This window comes from Salvia miltiorrhiza, chromosome 2 (assembly GCF_028751815.1).
Source record: "Salvia miltiorrhiza cultivar Shanhuang (shh) chromosome 2, IMPLAD_Smil_shh, whole genome shotgun sequence".
Classification (NCBI taxonomy): Eukaryota; Viridiplantae; Streptophyta; class Magnoliopsida; order Lamiales; family Lamiaceae; genus Salvia; species Salvia miltiorrhiza.
Window position 1 is genome coordinate 72,568,586 of NC_080388.1, and position 22,452 is coordinate 72,591,037.

Sequence of the window (22,452 nt, forward strand, 5' to 3'; positions counted from 1 at the left end):
ACGTTGCATAATGACATGCGGCACTACCACTAATGATGCACATTGTGTCGCAAATTTTATATGACAATTATTTTGGTGATTCAATAAGCGTCATTAGTGTTTCGTCACAAATGGAAAAAAAAAAGTGTCATTTGTGTTTCGTCACAAATGAAAAAAAAAAGTCGAAAAATTGCTACATTTATCTTTTGTGATACAATTTAAATTGACTTTGAAAGTGTCGCATGTTAGCTTTTACGACATTAAATCAATTGTTAGCGGCACATTTTTTGTGTCACAAAAAGGTACTTTTGTCGTAGAACATGTCGCAAATTAGCGGACGTCAATTTATATAATGACGTGGAATGTGTCGTGAATGTTATCCGACATTAAATTTATTGTTGCACAAAGTGTCGTTAAATTATAAATTATACGACAATTAATTTAATGTTGCACAAAATGTCATATACATTGCCATTAGTTTTAATCAGCTATAAAGCTTGTTTATAGTTGTTTCGATCAGTTTCTCACATGGTACACTCCTATTGGTTGAGATCACCAACAAAACAATCAAGAAACATCACACGCGTGCCAAACATGTAAGACTTCTCCTTTCTATGTATTTGGAACATATGAGCATTTCGAGAAACAAAGTGAAAACAGAGAAATCCCATTTGAGAATTTAATGTATTTGCTTTCTGAGAATTTCAGCCTTAGTTTTCAGTTCTCATGCACATAATACTCTTTGGTACTATACATGACACCACTATACTTGACGGTTACACTAGGTACTATATATGACACCACTTTACTTACGGTTCGCGGAGGGCATAGGGCGCAGCTTTCCGCACTTATCATTGGTTCTGCAATTAGCAACACACCAACCTATCTTAAGACTGCAATGGTCCATACAGTCACCGAAGCATTTATCGTATGCAGACTCGTCTTTTGTTGTTGAGTTGGGTGATACTGAGGAGGATGCCATAATGATTATCACAATAACAACAAAATATTTTAGTAAAGCCATATTGGTTATGATGTTCTTAAACATTCATACATATATATATATATATATATATATAAATATGCATTGATCACATGTAAATCTCCCCAAAGCACATATTTCGCTCACAGCAATTGTAAATCTTTAGTTAGTTACTCCCCAAAGCAGATATTTCGCTCACATTGATTGTATCTTCAGTTAGTCACGGGTCCTTCCCATCAGCGTACCAAATTTTTTTGGTTTATTTTCTATACTAAGGCAATTTCATTTAATTTATTGAATTATAAAATTATATTTTATGATTTAATTTAATTTTAGTGTCCAAACGCACCAAATCCAAGCACGAACACTCTTTCATGTTATCTTGAAAGAACTCTTTTGTCTGGTTTGGAACCGATCCTGTGCTGTATTTATCTTGAATCCAATTTCAAGGAAATGCAGCAAAAGGGCGACAAGTTTGGGATGAACTTGCAGGATGTGGTTGAAGAGTGTAAGGTTTTCTACATTGCAGGACAGGAGACAACGGCGGCCTTGCTCGTGTGGACGATGATTCTACTGGGCAAGCACATGGATTGGCAAGGCCGTGCACGAGAAGAGATTCATGGAGCCTTTGGAGGCCGACGGCCGGATTTCCAAGGTTCCTCTGTACAGAGAAACTCATTGCTTATCTTGCTACTATTTCAGTTCATGTTTAACATGCATGAGACAGACGCGGATAAGATTCAAAAGTGAAAGGATAAGTGAGTACCATTTTCTCTTTCTCTTTGGACTACATTCAAAATGATTATCAACTTATCGATTTGTTTGATAAGATCTGTGAATATATATGTTGTTTCTGTCATCCTCCATTGAGGCTTGCTTATGTTGTTTGCTATGCAACAGTGCGATAAGAGGAGTTATCGATCATCATCATACATGAAGAGTACAAACTCAAAACACAAATTTATCAATCCAAATTAAATTGTTGCTGTCAACCTGTTATTAAGACCCAAGAAGTCTCTTCCAACGGGCGTATCCCAAAACTACAAAGAATAGCAGCAGACACGCAACCGTCATAAGCCCAACAACTTGCCAGAATACCCCTTTGGTGTCGTAAAGCTTGATTTTAATATTCATGCCATACATCCCAGCTATACCAGTTTCTACTGCAATGGCAAAGGAGGCAATCAGAAATATCAACTTCAGCTGCATCATTTCGTTGCGTCGACCGTTAAGTTGGATAGTTACATAATCTTCTGTGTCACCGATATGTTCTCGTAACTACAGGAGAACAAGAGATTATCAATATTATTTCGAATCAACAAAAAGACTAGACTTTCCAACTTCATCAACAGGGGATTTAGCAATAAAAAAGAGTCGAATGATATACAGTTTTTTTTTAGGGAAACACCTCATTACCAGATAGAAACCAAAACTAAAACTAGCACACCCATGATTAAGAATGATAAAAAGTGCCGATACTCACAGAGAGAATTTTATTGCGGGTGCTTTCAAATAGCATGAAGTAGTCTTCAAGCAAGATTTCTAGGTCCTGTACATCCTCATAATTGTTGCCACTTCTGGGTCGGCAGAGATGAGGTGAAGCAGGAACAATGTCATTTGATGCATATCTCCATTGTTGAGTCTGTATCCAGTTCCGAGTTAGGTGTAGTTGGGCCATATCTCCATTGTCGTCTAAAAGATGTTCGATTTCATCCCTCACCTATTACCGCGAGGCGAGATAGATTTAGAGAAAGGATCCATCGTTAACAAACTTTAAACAAGATAAATGACATGCAAACCACATGATATTTGACAAGGTGAAGCTAGGTTCAATTGCCACATAATATTTGCCTAACACTAGAACCTCTCATTCTCATGATGGATAAAATGCAAAAACTATTTATGTATATATATATTATTGATATGAAAGAACATTAATTCACCACATGCATAAGCTGCATCATCTCGATCGAAGGGTTAATATAATTATATGACAATCTGGCTACAAAAAATAACAAGAGAGAAATTATTTGAGTTACCTTATGCACCCGTGCAAGCAAACGAGTGAGATTGCTTTTGAAAGTCCGCATATACTCAAGATTCTTGGTGCTAACACTTTTGGTTACTTCATCTAAAGCAGGGTAAACATTCCTCTCAACTTGAGAGACACTAGATTCTAAATATCCGTATGTAACCTTTAATGCTATTTCCAACACCTGGAACTCAAAAGGCAGTAGTAGTTCATCTTCAGAAGCTTCTGGATGTTGTCGATTCTTAGAAGATAAATGCCGCGTTAGCTGATCCACAAATACCAGAACCTCTTGTTGAAGAGGATCGAGTAACATTACTTCTTCTGCTGAGACTAATGCTCTTATAAATTCCAAACTAAGGATCATACATTTTTCCCTAGCTACAAAAAAGGAAAATTAGCAACCAAAAATCAGTGAGAGGTGGAATTCATGTCATTGACTTCACTTTTGTAACATCAAAACCAACACATGCAGACCAAGATTGCACAACTAAACACACATCGCCCAACACCCACCCAAAAAGCACTAAGAGTTGATAGAAGATTTTGCCAAAAGTTATAACAATAATGCCGAAAAGTTATACCAAAAAAGCACTAAGAGTTGATAGAAGATTTTGCCAAAAGTTATACCAATAATGCCGAAAGGATGATAGAAGATTGGCCCCAGAAGCCCTAAATCCCTGGCGGGAATGGAGAAGCGCTTGATGATGACGCTCTTATCGCACTCGATAGCTTCTGATTGCCCTAGGCTATCTATCCGCATCCAAAGATGCTTGCTGACCCACTTCTTCTTCCCACATGCCTTGCTTGTAGTGCTCACCAGCTCCATCACCGGACGAGGAGGAGCCGTTGTAGTGCTCGCCAGCTCCATCGCCGGACGAGGAGGAGCCGAGACCATCTTCTTCCGTCGGAAAGGCCTGCCCATATCGGAAAGGTCTGCCCATATATCTTCTGCTTTATAGGTCCTATGAGCATATTAATTCCAGTTAGTTACGAATTCTATTTATGATAATGTATCCACATACTTTTGCGATCTCCAAATTTATCTGAATCAATTATAAACAATTCGAACGCTCATGGTATGGATGAAGTAACTTTCTGCATAAAAAATTATGTAAACCGTGAGATGGTCAAATATCCATATCTATCTATCTAAAGACTAGTTTGTGCACAAGCTGTTTTCCAGCCAAAGCACACTTGCTTTTGGGGTGATTCTATTCATAGCCCCCATTTTACTCTTTATAGCCCCATATATAAATAATAATAATAATAACAACATTTTCATAGATAATATAGTTCAACATTTACTAAAATTTTTTTGGGGGCATTCAATACATTTTAGACATTTTTTACTAAAATACAAATATAATAATAATAATAATAATAATAACAACATTTTCCTAGATAATATAGTTCAACATTTACTAAAAATTTTTTTGGGGGCATTCAATACATTTTAGACATTTTTTACTAAAATACAAATATAATAATAATAATAATAACAACATTTTTAGACATATTATAAATTAAAAAAAAAAAATCAAAATTGGGGGGGCTCTAGCCCCCCTGGCTACGCCCCTGTGTTGGATCATCTTTATCTGCTGACTAATCTGATTCCATGCACGAGCCCAAATTTGAATTTTAATCTACTAAGCCCTATTTACCATCTATAAGATTATGGTTATCTGCTAATTTTTAATCTTTCCATTGTGCAATTTTAGATTTGTAATTCTTATGTCCTATTATTACCTGTTGCAGACGCAGGCGCCAAGGACGGAGAAGGGGGGGCGAATCGGGGCCACAGGGGCTGAGCGAAGGCGGCGACACGTGATGAGGGAGATTGGGAGACGAAGCCGACGACGAAGGCAACACAGAGAGGCCGGAGACGTGAGAGAGAGAGAGAGAGAGAGAGAGAGAGCGGCGTTATAGCAGATGCGAGAGTGAGAAGGGAGAAACCACGGTGCAAAGGAGGTTTTACATTTTGGGCTCTTTGTTTATTAGTGGCCCAAATTGTTATAATTAATTTGTATGAGTTGGGCTGTTTATAGTTTTTATTGTTCTTTTGAATTTATATGGATAAATATTTGATTATTATTTTTATATAATTGTTTACGAATAATTTAATTTTATAATTTTAACGATGTAATATTGTAACTGAGTGAAATTTATTTGTATCATTGAATTTGTAATTTAAATATTAGAGAATTGAGATGAATATCACACAATTAATCAAAAATATGATATGTCAATTAATATTCTAAATTAAATTTTTGATGTGAACATATATATTTTTATCTTTTCATTACAAATGAATATACTATCATACTACTTAACAACTTATACATTTTCAATCTATAAACACAACTATACAACGATCTAATAATAATATGTGTTTTGAGAAAGTAGTTTTTTTTTTTTTTTTTTTTTTTGAGAAGGTTTTGAGAATGTAGCAACTAGCAATGTAAATCAAAATTCATTTAGTTAATCAATATGTGAATTACATTATTTTTGTACAAGATATCTAATTATTCATCTTCACTTATTTATAATAATATTAGTAAAATAAATAATTACAAAGATATAAACCATAGAAATGAAAAATAAGATGATTTGATTCAAAAATGGGTGCATGAATAGTATTTTTTATAATTTTACGATTTAATTATTTATTAGTTAAAAAGGATTGGATTCCAACTTTGGAAATAAACAAATAATTCATGAGTTAACTAAACAATTTAATGAAAAAAAATAATTCATGGATCCAAATATTTGGAGAAACATGAGAGATGAGTATAGAAAATTTAAGGTGTTTAATAATGTGGTAGGTGTCGCTCCACAAAAATATGATTTTCTTCTAAAAATGAAGAGTTTTGTATTTATTGTGTATAATTATATATTAGAGCATAATTCATGTCAATCCTCCATCACAATGCGAACCGTGGCTTCGGGCGTCGCCTTGATTTGACCCGTCATTTCCTTGCCCCGCTCTGTCTAGTTCATTTATATAACATAAATCACATTTAAACTAACAAAAAATCATACTTTCATCAACAATTTAACACATCAATTTTATACCTCATTAACACTCCAAATTTACCAAAAAAATCCAATCGTTTAACACATCAAAATTGATGGGTCTTTTATCCGCTCAATTATCAATTATTAGATCGCATTGTAATTTTCGTGGATAAAGAGAGTATTTTATTATTATTATTATATATATATAATATTATTTTTTACATCATTATATTTATTTTTTTACATATATTTATATATTGATTAGTTTATATAATGATTATTCGTGTATACAAGCAAAAAATTTGGATGCAAGAATTCGATTAACCAATACATGTACACTAAAAAAAAACAAAATATTTCTAGATACTCCACATTGTATGCAATGTGGAGTATCTAGAAATATTTTGTTTTTAGAGACATGACTATGTGCCTCAAAAACGATTTTTAGGGACTTTTCTAACTGTCTTAACAAAGACTTTTGAAACCCACCATCTCAAGAATGTTGTTTTTTGCATAAACAAGTTATTACTCAGCAGTAAAAGATCGTACGAAAAACTAAAACTAAAAAGGAAAAAGATTTTTAGACGCCAAGTGTCTTAGACACCTTCACAAAAATCAGTTTTTTCTTGATTTTTAATTTGACCGATTTTTTGCTATTTAGTGATTTGTATAAAATATTATTTTCAAAAATATATTCAATCGATTTTATTATTATTTTTTATTTTTATATTTTTTAATATATTATTTTTCCAAGTTCACTAATTTTTTATATAAAATATATAAAAATTGAAAATAATAACAAAATCGATTGAATATATTTTTGGAAATGATATTTTAGACAAATCACTAAATAACAAAAAATTAGTCAAATTAAACATCAAGCAAAAACCGATTTTTTATGAAGGTGTCTAGGACACCTGGTGTCCAAAAATCACTCTCCAACTAAAAATACGTACATAAAAAGTATGCTATAAATGAGCTAGCTTTTTAGCTCAATTTCGCAAAGATTCAATTCTGAAAATAAAATGCTTTATAAACAATTTAATAACATGTCATGTCATTTCTAGAGGCTCTAACGCTGAATTTTACCATTCTTCATTTCTCAATTCTTCTCTGTTGACCAAAATAGCAATGAAAATTCCACGAAGACGAAAATTCAAACTCTTCCACTCACATAAATAACGATGGCTCTATTATTTTATTGCAGTAATCTTTTCATAATTTCTGTACAAACTAAAGAAGCAATGAATCTACTCTACTTAATACTGGCAATTCCTTGTGGTGTTGTAGCATCAATATACGCATGGAGGTTCTTGAAGTGGGCGTGGCTTACGCCGAAGAAGCTCGAAAAATCCCTCCGGCAGCAGGGTTTCAATGGCAATCCTTACAAATTCCTGCTTGGAGACTTGAATGAAATCATGAAGATGGAGAAAGAATCTCTCTCCAATCCCATCTCTTTCTCCGATGATTTCCTACCTCGAATCATGCCCTTCGTGCACAAAACTCTTACTAACTACGGTACATATATCACCTTTTTACGAAGGGTTAATTGGTTGTAAATCCACAGACTATTAGTAAATTCTGATTTTTCTCATAGAATATGGAAAAAACTATATGTTTTTTGAATTTACAGCGAATTAACCCTTTCAGGCAAGAACTCTTTTGTCTGGTTTGGAACCGATCCTGCTGTATTTATCTGGGATCTTGACATGATCAGAGAGATTCTGTCGAAACCTCTCATCTTCCAGAAGCCGAGTAATCCAACAGGCGAAGTCTTGGCGAAAGGATTAGTGAGCTACGAAGGCGATAAATGGGCTAAGCATAGGAGGTTGATCAATCCTGCATTTCATCTTGAAAAAATAAAGGTAATCTTCTTCTAAATACTACTTGCTTCCACATTCCATTTGTTTTATCAACTGTTTCTTGAAGTAAAACTGCTGATGCAGAAAATGGCTCCATCATTCTACATGAGTTGTTGTGACATGTTGAGTGAATGGGAAAAGATGGTACCAAGTGAAGGAGCATTTGAGTTAGATGTGTGGCCTTATCTCCAAACCTTAACCAGTGATGCTATTTCGCGCACTGCATTTGGCAGTAGCTACGAACAAGGAAGGAAGATATTCGAGCTTCAGAAAGAGCTAGCTTCCCTTCTCATGAAGGCGACTATCTCATTTTTCATCCCCGGATTCAGGTGGAGTCTCTTGCTCCTTTAGGGGCGTTTACTTTTGACAGTTAGCTTAAATAGATAAAAATAGTATAGACGAATCTATCATTTACTAAAAAGGGTAAATTTCAATATATCCAGGATAAAAATACTCAATGGACAATCATTCATTTTATCAGTCATGCAGAGTAAACGTCTCCTTAGAAGTCTGTTGATTCTTGAAATAAGACGAGCATCTGTGATGCTCTATTTGTGCATTTGAACTGCAGGTACTTGCCGACGAGGACGAATAGAAGGATAGACCATATAAGGAAGGAAGTGGAATCACTCTTGCTTGATCTGATTGATAAAAGAATGAAGGCGATTGAAGCAGGGGAAGCCATTACTGATAACCTATTGGATACATTGCTTGAATCCAATTTCAAGGAAATACAACAAAAGGGTAACAAGTTTGGAATGAGCTTGCAGGATGTGGTTGAAGAGTGTAAGCTTTTCTACATTGCCGGACAGGAGACAACCGTGGCCTTGCTCGTGTGGACTATGATTCTACTTGGCAAGCACACGGATTGGCAGGACCGCGCACGAGAGGAGATTCGCGGAGCCTTTGGAGGCAGACAGCCGGATTTCGAAGGCCTAAATGCCCTCAAAACTGTAAGATCTCTACAACTTTCTCATCAACATGGAAATTGTCATGTGTTGTTGGGTGAATATTAGTTTATACTCGAACTATTTTCGCAGTATCATTTATATTTTAAACTATCAAAATTGTTTTTCAAAAAAATGAATTGTGATTTTGCATCAATTTTGTCATCCGTCTATTTTTCGGCTCCATAAAATTGATATGCTCACCGAATGCCACAATGAATTTGACATTATTCTTTTTTTTAACTTACATGCCCAAAATGACTTCATTTGTGCCTTACTAACTGAACATTGTAAAATTCAACTTGGCATTTTTTTAATTAGTAAGGAACATAACAACGTTGTTTTTTCCCGTTCAATAAAAAAAAAAAAAATCTAAATACTATTGTTTCCAAAATCTAGAATTGGATGGAGTGCAAAATTGATACAAAATCGACAATTCGTGTTTTAAAAAAACATTTTCAATACTTCAGACGAGGGTTATTAATTGCATAAAGTTTAGCAATTCATGAACTGTACTCCCTCCGTCCATGATATCGTTTTCATTTTTATCATTTTAGTCCGTCCTTAATATCATTTCTACTTCTATTTATAGCAGTAAGGTCCACATAACACTTTATTTTCCTCCACACATTTATAGTAAGACCGAAACTCCACTCACACCAATACCCGTTTTTATATCAATTATTATCCACCATTTTCTTAAAACCCGTGCCGTCCATAATGTTGAAACGATATCGTAGACATATAGAATATATGAACTTTAATTTTGGTACTAAAAACTCAAAAGTTTAATGCGTAATCCATGATCAATTGACTAAAGTTTGTGTATTTAGAAGCTTCCCTGTGTTATTTTATTCATAATCATATGATCAAATTAATGTTGCAGGTAAGCATGATTCTTGATGAGGTTGTAAGGTTATATCCACCGGTATTCATGGTTGGTCGGAGAACTCACAAGGAAACTGCAATCGGAGATCTGATCATACCTGCCGGAGTGAACCTCATACTGCCTTCACTTCAGCTGCACCACCACCGCCAAATATGGGGCGACGACGCAGACGAGTTCAAACCAGAGCGTTTTAGTGAAGGAGTTTCTTCCAAGGCCAAGGGGCAGCAGCTTAAGGATTTCCCTTTTGGTTGGGGACCTCGGATTTGCATTGGCCAAAACTTTGCTATTTTAGAAGCTAAAATGGCAGTAGCCATGATCTTGCAGCGTTACTCCTTTGAGCTTTCACCATCTTATTCTCATGCCCCTACCGCTGTGCTGTTTCTTCAACCCCAACACGGCGCCCACTTAATTCTGCGCAGATTATAGTTAGCTACGCTTCAAAGTTTTCATTAATTTGTTGATTGTGGTATTTTATAAACATTGTGTGTGAATGGAGTTTAAAGTATAAAGGGGATTTCTAAAATAAGAAAACACACAATCTTTGTGGACGGACGAAAATAGTAATAAACACATCATCTTCGTCGGATGGAGTATATTTTTGTGGAAGATGAATATTAGTACAAGTTTGGATTTTTTTAATAGCTATGCTTTTGGGGTTATTCGCAATTTAGGCTCAATGTTTGAAACATAACAATAAGGACCCAACGTTATCATTCATTACATAAGTTAGTATTTTATATGGTGTAAATTTAATAATTTAGAATTACAATACAAATGATTTATTTAATAGTTTTATTAAAAATTTAATTTTGCTAGAATTCTTGAAATTAAAATAACTATCTAAAAATAAATCGTAGATAATGAACATGAATGTTTACCGTCTGAACTTTTGAGACAGAAATCAATTGTGTCTTAATACAGGAGTATTTTAGATAGAGTCACTTTTTATATTTGTGGACTATTAATTATCAATTATATTGTTGAATTTGAATTGTGTCTATTAATGCACAAACTTTTAGTAATTCATAAAGTGCATACATATGAACTTTATTCTGGTATTACAATACATAAACTTCCCATTTGTTCTGATTTTACCACGAAACTAAGATTCTAAATTTTCCAAATAGAGTAATGCATGTTTTTTTTTTTTTTTTTGCATTGTTTTAATCTGAATTTTCGCCATGTTTTAGTTTGTTTCTTCAAACATTTTCAAACTGATCATTGATTTTATTTCGATATTTTTTTGATTGATTGATTGATTTTGAAATGGATTTAAATTTAAATTTGAGGATTTTAATTAGTTTAGTGGTAAACTAAAACAAATTGAAAATTTATGTATTGTTATACTAAAATTAAAATTAAGGTGTAATTCATGAATTGATTAAAAGTTTGTGTATTTACTGGCTTACCCTTTGTTATTATTTTTTTGAAATGTTGCAGGTAAGCATGATTCTCGATGAGGTTCTAAGGTTATATCCACCGGTAGTCATGGTTGGTCGGAAAACTCACAAGGAAACTACAATCGGAGATCTGATCATACCTGCCGGAGTGAACCTCCTACTGCCTTCACTTCAGGTGCACCACCACCGCGAAATATGGGGCGACGACGCAGACGAGTTCAAGCCACAGCGTTTTAGTGAAGGGGTTTCTACCAAGGCCAAGGGGACCTCGGATTTGCATTGGCCAAAACTTTTCTATTTTAGAAGCTAAAATGGCAGTAGCCATGATCTTGCAGCGTTACTCCTTTGAGCTTTCACCATCGTATTCTCATGCTCCTACCGCTGTGCTGTTTCTTCAACCCCAACACGGCGCCCACTTGATTTTGCGAAGATTGTATGAAATGAGTGATTGAGATTGAATAAATAATAATTTTTTTTGGTAAATAAAAAGCACTTGTAAGGATAAATGATAAGAAAAATGTGTGGGATCGTATCTTTAAAAGGAAAGTAGCATATTTTTTACGAACGCCAAAAATAACAAAAAGTGACGTACTTTTGGCGGATGGAGAAAACATTATTTATAAGGTCAAAAGTCTTGGGTTCGAATCCTCTATAGTGCGATATTTAACTCCATTATTTATAAGGTCAAATGTCTTGGGTTCGAATCCTCTATAGTGCGACATTTAATATTGTTAATTTATCAAAAAAAGTGGGAGATAAAGAGAGATGGCGCCATGGACGACTTCGGCTCGCGGCCACTTTCTCCACCCATGTTTGGGCCGAGTTGGACGCTTCAACTGTTGTTTCACTCTTTCATTCGTGTAGCCCAAACAAGACGCACAATTAGTTACCAGGATTCAGCTTATCCCATAGTATACAGGTCCGATAAACTCACATCCATCGTGAGAGCAACCGCTCTCACCTTGGACATAATGTTTCAGTGATTTCTTGTTCAATGCTTCCACTGCTCCTAGATATATATTTTTTAAATGTTGTTAGAATGAATCAATTGGGATATCCTAATTTTAAATTTAATTGCAATATTTTCTAAGTTGGTGTTGGTTTGGTTTTTGAGCTACGAGTTTGGGTCGCTTGTGACATTTTACTACTATTAATTTGATGATACGTAAGTTGTTTTTGTTGTTCTTTTGGACAAAAGTCATGTTATTTCTAGAGGCTCTAACGCTGAATTTTACCATTCTTCATCTCTGAATTTTGACCAACATAGCAACGAAAATTCCAATACCAAAGAAGATTAAACATATCCACAAAGACGAAAATTCAAACTCTCCCACTCATATTACCGATGGCTCCATTCTTTTATGGCAGTAATCTTTTCATAGTTTCTGTACAAAGTAAAGAAGCAATGAATCTACTCTTCACATTACTGGCAATTCCTTGAGGTGTTGTAGCATCAATATACGCATGGAGGTTCTTGAAATGGGCGTGGCTTACACCGAAGAAGCTCGAAAAATCCCTCAGGCAGCAAGGTTTCAATGGCAATCCTTACAAATTCCTGCTTGGAGACTTGAATGAAATCATGAAGATGGAAGAATCAGTCTCCAACGCCATCTCTTTCTCCGATGATTTCGTACCTCGAATCATGCCCTTTGTGCACAAAACCCTTACTAACTATGGTACATATATCATCTTTTTATCAAGATTTAATTCATAGACTATTGATTTAATTTGTCCATATTTAATTAGTTGGTAAATATATATATATATATATATATATATATAAGTTTTGTTTATTTTCGGTAATAAGATTCTAATGCCACGTAGGATTCGATTTAATTGGAATCTTAATTTTGGATTAACAGCCAATTAATTATGAACTATGCACGGAAAAATATTTTTAATTTTTATATTTATATAAAATTAACACTAATTCAATTATTATACTTATTAATATAAAAAAAATTATTTTAATTAAATATATTTGAATTGAATATTGAAAAAATAAAAAAGAATTCACAATTATAAATTTTGATATTATGAAAAACAAAAACAAAAAAAATAAGTTAAAAATATAAAAAATAAAATACTAATTAAAAAGAGTTAAAAATATATTTATTTAAAAAAGATGAGAGAGGAGAGAGAAATTTATAAAACTTTAATATTTAAACAAATTTAATTTTTACATTTTAAATCAAATATTTTCATAAAATATATATCATATTAAAGCTCTTATCGTGATCTTTAATTTGATATGCATATTAAATATTTTATAATTAATCGAATTTCACAATTTTGGAAAGAAATGTAACAACAAATAAGAAGTTAAAGAAAATGAAAATAAAAGGAAAAGTATATAGTTTAAACATAAACCTTCAATTTTATTATAACTACAAAATTGCCAGTCAATTTTGAAATTGATTTCAAATTGGAAACTCCCTTTTTAATATAGTATAGATAACTATATAAGCACAATAAAAATAAATAAAAATTACTATGTGTATTTTCTTAGATTATAAATTTATCACAAGAGATAATGAAAAATTATTTATACTAATATAAAAAGTATCTTGGGCATAAAATATAGATGGCTTATTATATCCATATTACCTAATAGGCAATCTATATGTTAACAAGTTACCATGATATTCATAATTGTTAAAAACTATTAATTTATAACATTAACGAGACGATTCTCCTAAAAATTATAATTTTATTATTTTATGAAATTTGATTATTTTTTAAACTGGCCTAAGTTGGGAACAAAGAAATTTATTAGTTTATAGAGTTCATTAATTTATTTAAATATTATTTTAAAGAGATTTTACTATATATAGTTACAGAGTCAAATAGACCAAATTGCTAATTTAAAATTAAAATATAATAAATGTTATATTTATATACAGTATATCTTTAATTTTTATCATATCAAATAACAATAGTTATGCGTACAATGTATTCTCTTTCTGCTAGTCCCTTTAAATATCTCATTTATTTTTCCTCATTTTCTACAAAATAAAATTTCACCAAATTCCCGTTCTAGAAAATGAGGGAAAAAAAATAATGAAAAGGATAAATTTATAACCTAAGTAAACACACCATACATGATACAGATAATCTTGATTTGTATTGACTCAAAGTTAATTTCAGGCAAGAACTCTTTTGTCTGGTTTGGAACCGTTCCTTCTGTATATATCTGGGATCTTGACAAGATCAGAGAGATTCTGTCGAAACCTCTCATCTTCCAGAAGCTGAGCAATCCAATAATCGAAGGCTTGGTGACAGGATTACTGAGCTACGAAGGCGATAAGTGGGCTAAACATAGGAGGTTGATCAATCCTGCATTTCATCTTGAAAAGATAAAGGTAATCTTCTGCTGATGAATACTTGCTTACACATTCCATTTGCTCATCAACTGTTTCTTCAATGCAGAAAATGGTTCCATCATTCTACATGAGTTGTTGTGACATGTTGAGTGAATGGGAAAAGATGGTACCAAGTGAAGGAGCATTTGAGTTAGATGTGTGGCCTTATCTTCAAACCTTAACGAGTGATGCTATTTCGCGCACTGCATTTGGCAGTAGCTACGAACAAGGAAGGAAGATATTCGAGCTTCAGAAAGAGCTAGGTGCCCTTCTCATGAAGACGACTATCTCTGTTTTCATCCCCGGATTCAGGTGGAGTAATTTGCGCGATTACTTCTGACAATCAGCTTAAATAGATAAAAATAGTATAGACGAATCCATTATTTACTAAAAAGGGTAAATTTTACTCTCTCCATCCCCTATATTTATGCATATCTTTCCTTTTTGGTACGTCCTCCAAAATTATGCATAGTCTATTTTTGGACACTACGTCACACATAATTTTTACAATTTTACCCTTCTAACTTAAACCATTTACCCACAATCTATTTCAAACAATTTTTTATTAAAACTCGTGTCATTATCAATCATGCATATTTATAGGGAACAGAGGGAATAGTATATTGAAGATAAGAACCCTCAATCATTCATCTTATCAGTCATGAAAAGTAAACCCTTTCTTAGAAGTTTGTTGATTCTTGCAATAAGACAAGCATTTCTGATGGATTTGAACTGCAGGTACTTGCCAACAAGGAGGAATAGAAGGATGAAGCATATAAAGAAGGAAGTGGAGTCACTCTTGCTTGTTCTGATCGATAAAAGAATGAAGGCGATTGAAGCAGGGGAGGCCATTACTGATAACTTATTGGATACGTTGCTTGAATCCAATTTCAAGGAAATGCAGCAAAAGGGAAACAAGTTTGGGATGAGCTTGCAGGATGTGGTCGAAGAGTGTAAGCTTTTCTACGTTGCAGGACAAGAGACAACCTCGACCTTGCTCGCGTGGACAATGATTCTACTGGGCAAGCACACAGATTGGCAGGGCCGCGCAAGAGAGGAGATTCGCGCAGCCTTTGGAGGCCGACAGCCGGATTTCCAAGGCCTAAATGCCCTCAAAACTGTAAGATCTTTGCAACTTTTGAGAATGTTTTGAATTATCAATTTTTTTTTTAAATCATCCACCTATTTTTGGGCTCCAAAAAATTGACGCTCGCTGGATGTCACAATAAATTTAGAATTATTCTTTTTATAATTTACGTGATACAAAATAACACCATTTTGTACCTTACTAAATAATTAAATACTGTGAAATCCAATATAATTAGTTAGACACAAAACGACTTTGTCTTGTTAAGTTATAAAAAAAAAAATGAACAAGTATAATTACACCGAGGTATACAGTGGACCAAACAACTTTTCGAAGTTGAGAACTGGAAGGGGGGTTTATGATAAAATCATAACAAAACAAATTGAAAGTTTATATATTGTCATATTAAAATTAAAGCTTATGTAGTTATATATAATTTATTAATTGACTAAAAATTTATATATTCACATGCCAAATTAATATTCCCTTCAGAATATAACTCACAAATCACAATACAAAAATAATGCGGGGTTTAAAATGATATTCACCCTTTATTATTTTATCCATACTCATATATATAATCAAATGTTGCAGGTAAGCATGATCCTCGATGAGGTTTTGAGGTTATATCCACCGGTATTCTCGATGGCTCGGAAAACTCACAAGGAAACTGCAATCGGAGATCTGATCATACCTGCCGGAGTGAACCTTGTACTGCCTTCACTTCAGGTGCACCACCACCGCCAAATATGGGGCGACGATGCAGACGAGTTTAAACCGGAGCGTTTTAGTGCCAAGGCTAAGGGGCAGCAGCTTAAGGATTTCCCTTTTGGTTGGGGCCCTCGGATTTGCATTGGCCAAAACTTTGCTATTTTAGAAGCCAAAATGGCAGTAGCCATGATCTTGCAGCGTTACTCCTTTGAGCTTTCACCGTCTTATTCTCATGCTTTTACCGCTGTGCTGTTTCTTCAACCCAAACACGGCGCCCACTTAATTCTTCGCAGATTATAGGCTTCAAAGATTGGGGTTATTTGATGATGAATATTTACAAATATGGAATTTAATACCCAATCTTTGGGGTTATTTGCAATTCGGATCAAATTCGTTGAAATGTAGTAATGAAGAACCAACTTTACCATTCGTTCCATTTTAGACCTACTATATATATACGCATTTTTGTTCGTTAAATTGAATTTGAGATTTAGATGTTTGTTTGGCGCTAAACACAAAATTGATTGAAAAGGTTAATTGAAACCCAAAATTACACCATCACGCTGACACTCAATTCAATTACTTAATTATCAGACATTCAACGATGAAATTAAGGATGCAAGAGGACCTCCGGGCTATGGACTTTAGAAATCTTAATCAATTTTAAGTCTCAATAATGTCTAAATCACAACTTTAATCTCACATACAAAAATTTATAGGTTTAAACTGCAAGATGATATATCCATCATAAAAACTTCGTGTTCGAATGATTGAAAATAATTCTCCATTCAAATATACTCCCTCTGTCCCACAAGAGTGTGCACCATTTTTGATCACACGAGTTTTAATAAAAAGTTAGATGAACGTATTGAGAGTTGAAAAAATGATTCAATTTATTATAAAATAAGAATAAGAAATAAGGAGTTAGTGGTGGAATAGTGTTTCAAAATGGCAAATGCACATTTTCATGCATCCCAAAAAAATAAATAAAGGCGCATTCTTATGAGACAGCGGGAGTATATATTAATAAATTCATTGAGGTCTATAGCCACTATAAGTGTACGTACAACGTAAATTTTAACTACTTGAGCTAAAACAATTCAACCACGTGAGCTATAATGCCGCCGCAAAGTTTGTTTTTTTCTCTTTTCGTCGGCGTATGTTGTTGCTTTATGTTCTTTGAAACATAATTGTTGTTTAATAAAAGTTACTAATACATATAGATATTTTTCTATCTATCTTTCTGTCTGCCTATATATATATACACATTCTTTTATCAACAAATCAAGTGAATATCATAATAAATGAAGCTTGAAGGCAAAGTAGCAATTGTAACAGGCGGCGCCAGCGGCATAGGCGAGACCACCGCCCACCTTTTCGCCCAGTACGGCGCCCGCGCGGTGGTGATCGCCGACATCGAAGCCGAGAAGGGCCGCGCCGTGGCCGAATCCATCGGCCTGCAGCGCTGCAGCTACGTCCACTGCGACGTCGCTGACGAGGAACAGGTTAAGTCCATGGTAGATTGGACCGCCACAACGTACGGCGGCCTCGACATAATGTTCAGCAACGCCGGCACCGGTAGCAGCTCCGCTCAAGCTATCTTGGAGATGGACCTGTCGGAATACGATCGCGTCATGCGTGTGAACGCGCGCAGCATGGCCGTGTGCGTGAAGCAGGCGGCGCGCAAGATGGTGGAGCTAGGCACTAGGGGCGCTATTATCTGCACCAGCAGTGCGGCGGCGGAGAGAGGCGCAGTCAACGTCACGGACTACGTGATGTCGAAGCGCGCGGTGTTGGGGCTGGTGCGGTCGGCGAGCATGCAGCTGGGGGCGCACGGGATTAGGGTTAACAGCGTATCGCCTGGGGCGGTGCTGACGCCGCTTGCCGCAAAGGCGGGGCTTGTGACGGCCGTTGATGTGGAGAATTATGTCGGGAGGTTCACCAGCTTGAAAGGAGTGGCGCTCAAGGCAGAGAATGTGGCGGAAGCGGTGGCGTTTCTGGCTTCAGATGAGGCGGCGTTTGTGACGGGGGTTGATTTGGGGGTGGATGGTGGAATGATTTGCATGCCATTCGACCTCATCAAATCAAACTAATGGGAATTCGATGTCTGAATAAATATATATGCTGATGAAATATCAGGCCTCAAAATCGAATAAAATGTATTAATAAATAATACTCCCTCCGTCCACGAAATGAGTACCCATTTGGGGGTGGCACGGGTTTTAATAAATTGATTAAAGTGTGTGAGTGGAATAAGGGACCCACTTTTATTGTGAGTGGGATGTGTGGGGTACACTTACCAAAAAAGGAAATGGGTACTCATTTGATGGACGGACCAAAAAGGAAATATGGGTACTCATTTCGTGGACGGAGGGAGTAATAAATTAAGATTAAGAAACCATGGCTTTTAAAGTCGGGGTGTATGCTCTTAATCGTAATAATATTATAAGTTCAAATTCACCAACATTTGGATTTTCATGATCAAACTTGTACTATAAGATGATATCGGGATGGTGTGGCTTTTTCTTTGATTAATTCCAAATCATCACTAATGTGTTAACAATATAAAATGCAACTAAAAAAATAATATTATCACTTTTCAAAATTAATATTTTCGTTAAAAAAAATCAAGAAATTCTCATCAATTTAAAAAAAAAATGAGAATAAAAAATAAACATATTAACTAATATAATTTTCGATTGTTAATATATATATATATATATATATACATAAATATTTATAAATAATAGTAATATTAATGGTCAAAATTTAATTATTAAAAAAATAAAAAAATAAAGATCGTTAAATTCGATCCTTAATGCTGCATTTTTTAATAGTGCTCAATCATCGAATATTCATAGATGAAATTAACGATACCAGAGGACCTCCGGGCAACAGACTTTAAAAATTCTTAATCAATTTTAAGTTTCAATGTTACATGAAATCACAACTTTAATCTCATATACAAAAATTATATGTTTAAATTGCAAGAAATGTTAAAGTTGGGTCTTTGATTGCTACATTTTAAAAATTGGGTATAAATTGTAAATGACCCCAAAAATTGAGTACCAAATCTTGAATAACCCTAAAAAATAACATATCTTTCGTATTTTAAAAGGAGTATTGTTTATTTTGTATAATAAAATAAGTGTATAAAATATTTAAAAAATTAAATAAGTTCAAAATTAATTAATTAATTAATGAATCAAAATAAATATTCCATTCGTCTCAGCTTTGAATCCATCTTTTCATTTTAATCTGTCCCGTATGATACTATTATTTTAGTAAAAGTAGATAAAACCCTTGCTCCACTTTAACACTCTCATAAATTCATAAATGTGATACTCTTATTTCACTCACAATACATTCAATCATTTTATTAAAATTCGTGTTATTTTCAAATAGATTCTAAAAATTGGGATGGAGGGACTAATAAATTAATCTATATTATTCCAACATTTCTATACTATCAACTGATAATGTACAATACAAAAATACAAAATTTCGTGTCATTCTCAAATACATCTAACAATTGGGATGAAGGAAGTAATAAATTAATCTATATTATTTCAATATTTATTACTATCAACCGATAATATACAACACAAAAATACAAAACTTCAAATATGCATTAAATAGCGGATACACAAACGTTAATTAACTACAATTTGAGAGGTAAGTGACAAGTGATCACCTTTCCCAACGATCACCGAAAGCAACTTGGAATTTTTGTATGCTCCCTCAAAAAAAGATTCCACAAACTACTTCGTGTCCTTTTCTGCTCCCATGATCTACAAATTCAAACCATTAGAGTGCTCTGTTTCAGGCCAAAGCTTGAAAAATGGATTTTATCATCTGCTTACAGACACTCTCCACCATTGTAGCATTCACATATGTGTGCAAAATCTTGAATTGGGTTTGGTTCAGACCAAGAAACCTGGAAAAACGCCTCCGGCGGCAGGGTTTCACCGGAAATTCCTACAGGGTTTTGTACGGAGACTTGAAAGACATGAGATTGATGAACAAAGAAGCCTCGTCCAAACCTCTCGATTTTTCCCATGATTTTGTACACAGAATTATGCCCATCTTCCACTTTTCTCTCAAGAAATATGGTATGCTCTAAAATCTCAATTTCAATTTGGTTATGAATTTTGTGATGAATATTGAAACCGCAGGTGAGAATTGTTTCGTGTGGTTCGGACCAAGCCCTGCAATTCTTGTGATGAACCCAGAAAGTGTAAGAGAAGTTGTCTCGAAAAGTAATGTTTTCCAGAAGCCTCCTGGTCGCCCCTTTATTAGATTGATGAGCAAAGGATTAGTTACACTCGAAACGGATAAATGGGCCAAGCATAGGAGATTGATCAATCCTGCATTTCATGTTCATAAACTTGAGGTGATTTCTTGGTAGTTATGTTGAAATATTACTAGGGTGTTTATTTTAAAGAGCTTATAAGATGTAGTTTCATAAGAGATTATAAGTTATTAAAGTATTTGAACAATTAAGCTTATAAGCTATAGAGAAAAAATCTTTGTTAGAGTGAGAAAATCGAATAGAGATGACGATATAGAGAAAAAATCTTTGTTAGAGTGAGAAAATCGAATAGAGATGACGATAAAAAATCATAGTTGAATTATTTTTTATAAAATGAGTGTTGCTTATAAGATAATGAGAAAATAAGTTGAGGTAGATAAATTTATTTTTTGAGAGCTTATAAGCTCTTGGAACTTATTTTGACAAACACTTTGAATAAGCTTATAAGCTCAGCCAAACACTCTTTGTGTATAGAAAGATTTTGATTTATGTCTCTTTGATACAAACAGCATATGGTTCCATCATTCTACTTGAGCTGTGATGAAATGTTGAGCAAATGGGATAAGATTGTGGGAAAAGAAGGATGCTGTGAGGTGGATGTGTGGCCTCATCTTCAGACATTGACGAGCGATGTGATTTCAAGAACTGCGTTTGGGAGCAGCTATTTGGAGGGAAGAAAGATATTTGAACTACAAAAGGAATTAGCCAAACATGTCATGGAAGGAAATCGCTCTGTTTACATCCCGGGATATAGGTGCACTTCTTGATTTCATCACATCCATCTTTGTTTATTTATTGATTGATTATTTTTCACGTTTTGTTATACACTTTGAGCAGATTTTTGCCAACGAAAGTGAATAGGAGAGTGAAAACGATCATGAAGGAAGTGCAAACGTCCATGCTCGACATAATCAACACAAGAAGCAGAGCAATGGAAGCAGGGGAAGCTAGCAAGGAAGACTTACTGGGAATACTGCTCGAATCGAATTCCAAAGAAATCGAACAACATGGAAGTAAGCACGGAATGAGCATGGACGAAGTGATTGAAGAATGCAAGCTCTTCTACTTTGCAGGCCAGGAGACAACCGCGTCTCTGCTCGTTTGGACAATGATTCTACTGAGCAAGCACGAGGACTGGCAGAGTCGCGCCAGGGACGAGGTTCTGCAAGTTTTCAAGAGAGGAGAATCTGATTATCAAGAACTGAACAACCTCAAAATTGTAAGTATTTTGAGGTCTTCTCTTTTTTGGCCTAATGTTGTTGCTGGAATAACTTCTATGGCAAATGTGTGCAGCTAGGCATGATCTTGCATGAGGTGCTACGGCTCTACCCACCGGGACTTGTGCTCTTGCGATTTACTCCCAATGAATGTAGATTAGGAAATGTGAATCTGCCGGCAGGGGTGCAGCTTATGCTGCCCTTGATTTTGTTGCATCACGACCCTAAAATATGGGGAGACGACGCGAAGGAATTCAGACCGGAGAGGTTTAGAGATGGCGTGCCCAAGGCGGCTCAGGGGGCGGGGCAGCTGGCCTACTTCCCCTTCGGGTGGGGGCCGAGGATATGCATTGCGCAGAACTTTGCTATGTTGGAAGCTAAAATGGCGATGGCTATGATTTTGCAGCATTACTCGTTTGAGCTTTCGCCGTCGTATTCGCATGCGCCTCATCAAATGGTGGCGCTCCAACCTCAACACGGCGCGCATTTGATTCTTAAGAAACTATAAGGTTTGCAAAGAGTCACATGAACTGTGATTTGTGAGAATATGATATAGAGGAAAATAATTACTACTCCTTCCGTTTCATTAGGCTTGTCTTATTTCTTTTGTGCACAGTTATTAAGAAGAGCATAATTAGAATAGTAAAAGTGTGTAAA

The 22,452-nt window shown here is 34.8% G+C and overlaps 5 protein-coding genes across 5 annotated transcripts; 4 read left to right on the top strand and 1 right to left on the bottom strand.

The window, feature by feature from the left end:
• Nucleotides 1-1,868: 1,868 nt before the first annotated feature.
• Nucleotides 1,869-4,984, bottom strand: LOC131009101 (magnesium transporter MRS2-4-like). Its single transcript, XM_057936315.1, has 5 exons — nt 4,740-4,984; nt 3,621-3,955; nt 3,001-3,371; nt 2,445-2,681; nt 1,869-2,239 (listed from the first exon to the last, which is right to left on the bottom strand). Exons 2-5 carry the CDS (start codon nt 3,913-3,915, stop codon nt 1,961-1,963), a joined length of 1,182 nt encoding a protein of 393 aa, XP_057792298.1. The 5' UTR covers nt 3,916-3,955; nt 4,740-4,984; the 3' UTR covers nt 1,869-1,960.
• A 2,224-nt stretch (nt 4,985-7,208) lies between these two features.
• Nucleotides 7,209-10,372, top strand: LOC131009098 (cytochrome P450 CYP72A219-like). Its single transcript, XM_057936310.1, has 5 exons — nt 7,209-7,526; nt 7,659-7,873; nt 7,955-8,199; nt 8,442-8,823; nt 9,704-10,372. The coding sequence occupies exons 1-5, from the start codon at nt 7,253-7,255 to the stop codon at nt 10,130-10,132; spliced, it is 1,545 nt and encodes a 514-aa protein (XP_057792293.1). The 5' UTR covers nt 7,209-7,252; the 3' UTR covers nt 10,133-10,372.
• Nucleotides 10,373-12,475: 2,103 nt separating this feature from the next.
• Nucleotides 12,476-16,694, top strand: LOC131009102 (cytochrome P450 CYP72A219-like). Its single transcript, XM_057936316.1, has 5 exons — nt 12,476-12,782; nt 14,254-14,468; nt 14,536-14,780; nt 15,207-15,588; nt 16,150-16,694. The coding sequence occupies exons 1-5, from the start codon at nt 12,686-12,688 to the stop codon at nt 16,564-16,566; spliced, it is 1,356 nt and encodes a 451-aa protein (XP_057792299.1). The 5' UTR covers nt 12,476-12,685; the 3' UTR covers nt 16,567-16,694.
• An 870-nt stretch (nt 16,695-17,564) lies between these two features.
• Nucleotides 17,565-18,359, top strand: LOC131009103 ((-)-isopiperitenol/(-)-carveol dehydrogenase, mitochondrial-like; the record flags this gene model as incomplete). The annotated part of the gene is given in 1 exon segment (XM_057936317.1): nt 17,565-18,359. A coding segment is annotated over 1 exon segment (795 nt), but the record flags the coding sequence as incomplete, so codon positions are not given.
• Nucleotides 18,360-19,941: 1,582 nt separating this feature from the next.
• LOC131009105 (cytochrome P450 CYP72A219-like) lies at nt 19,942-22,381 on the top strand. The gene is made up of 5 exons (XM_057936319.1): nt 19,942-20,378; nt 20,442-20,659; nt 21,088-21,332; nt 21,416-21,797; nt 21,872-22,381. The coding sequence occupies exons 1-5, from the start codon at nt 20,108-20,110 to the stop codon at nt 22,301-22,303; spliced, it is 1,548 nt and encodes a 515-aa protein (XP_057792302.1). The 5' UTR covers nt 19,942-20,107; the 3' UTR covers nt 22,304-22,381.
• The last annotated feature ends 71 nt before the right edge of the window (nt 22,382-22,452 follow it).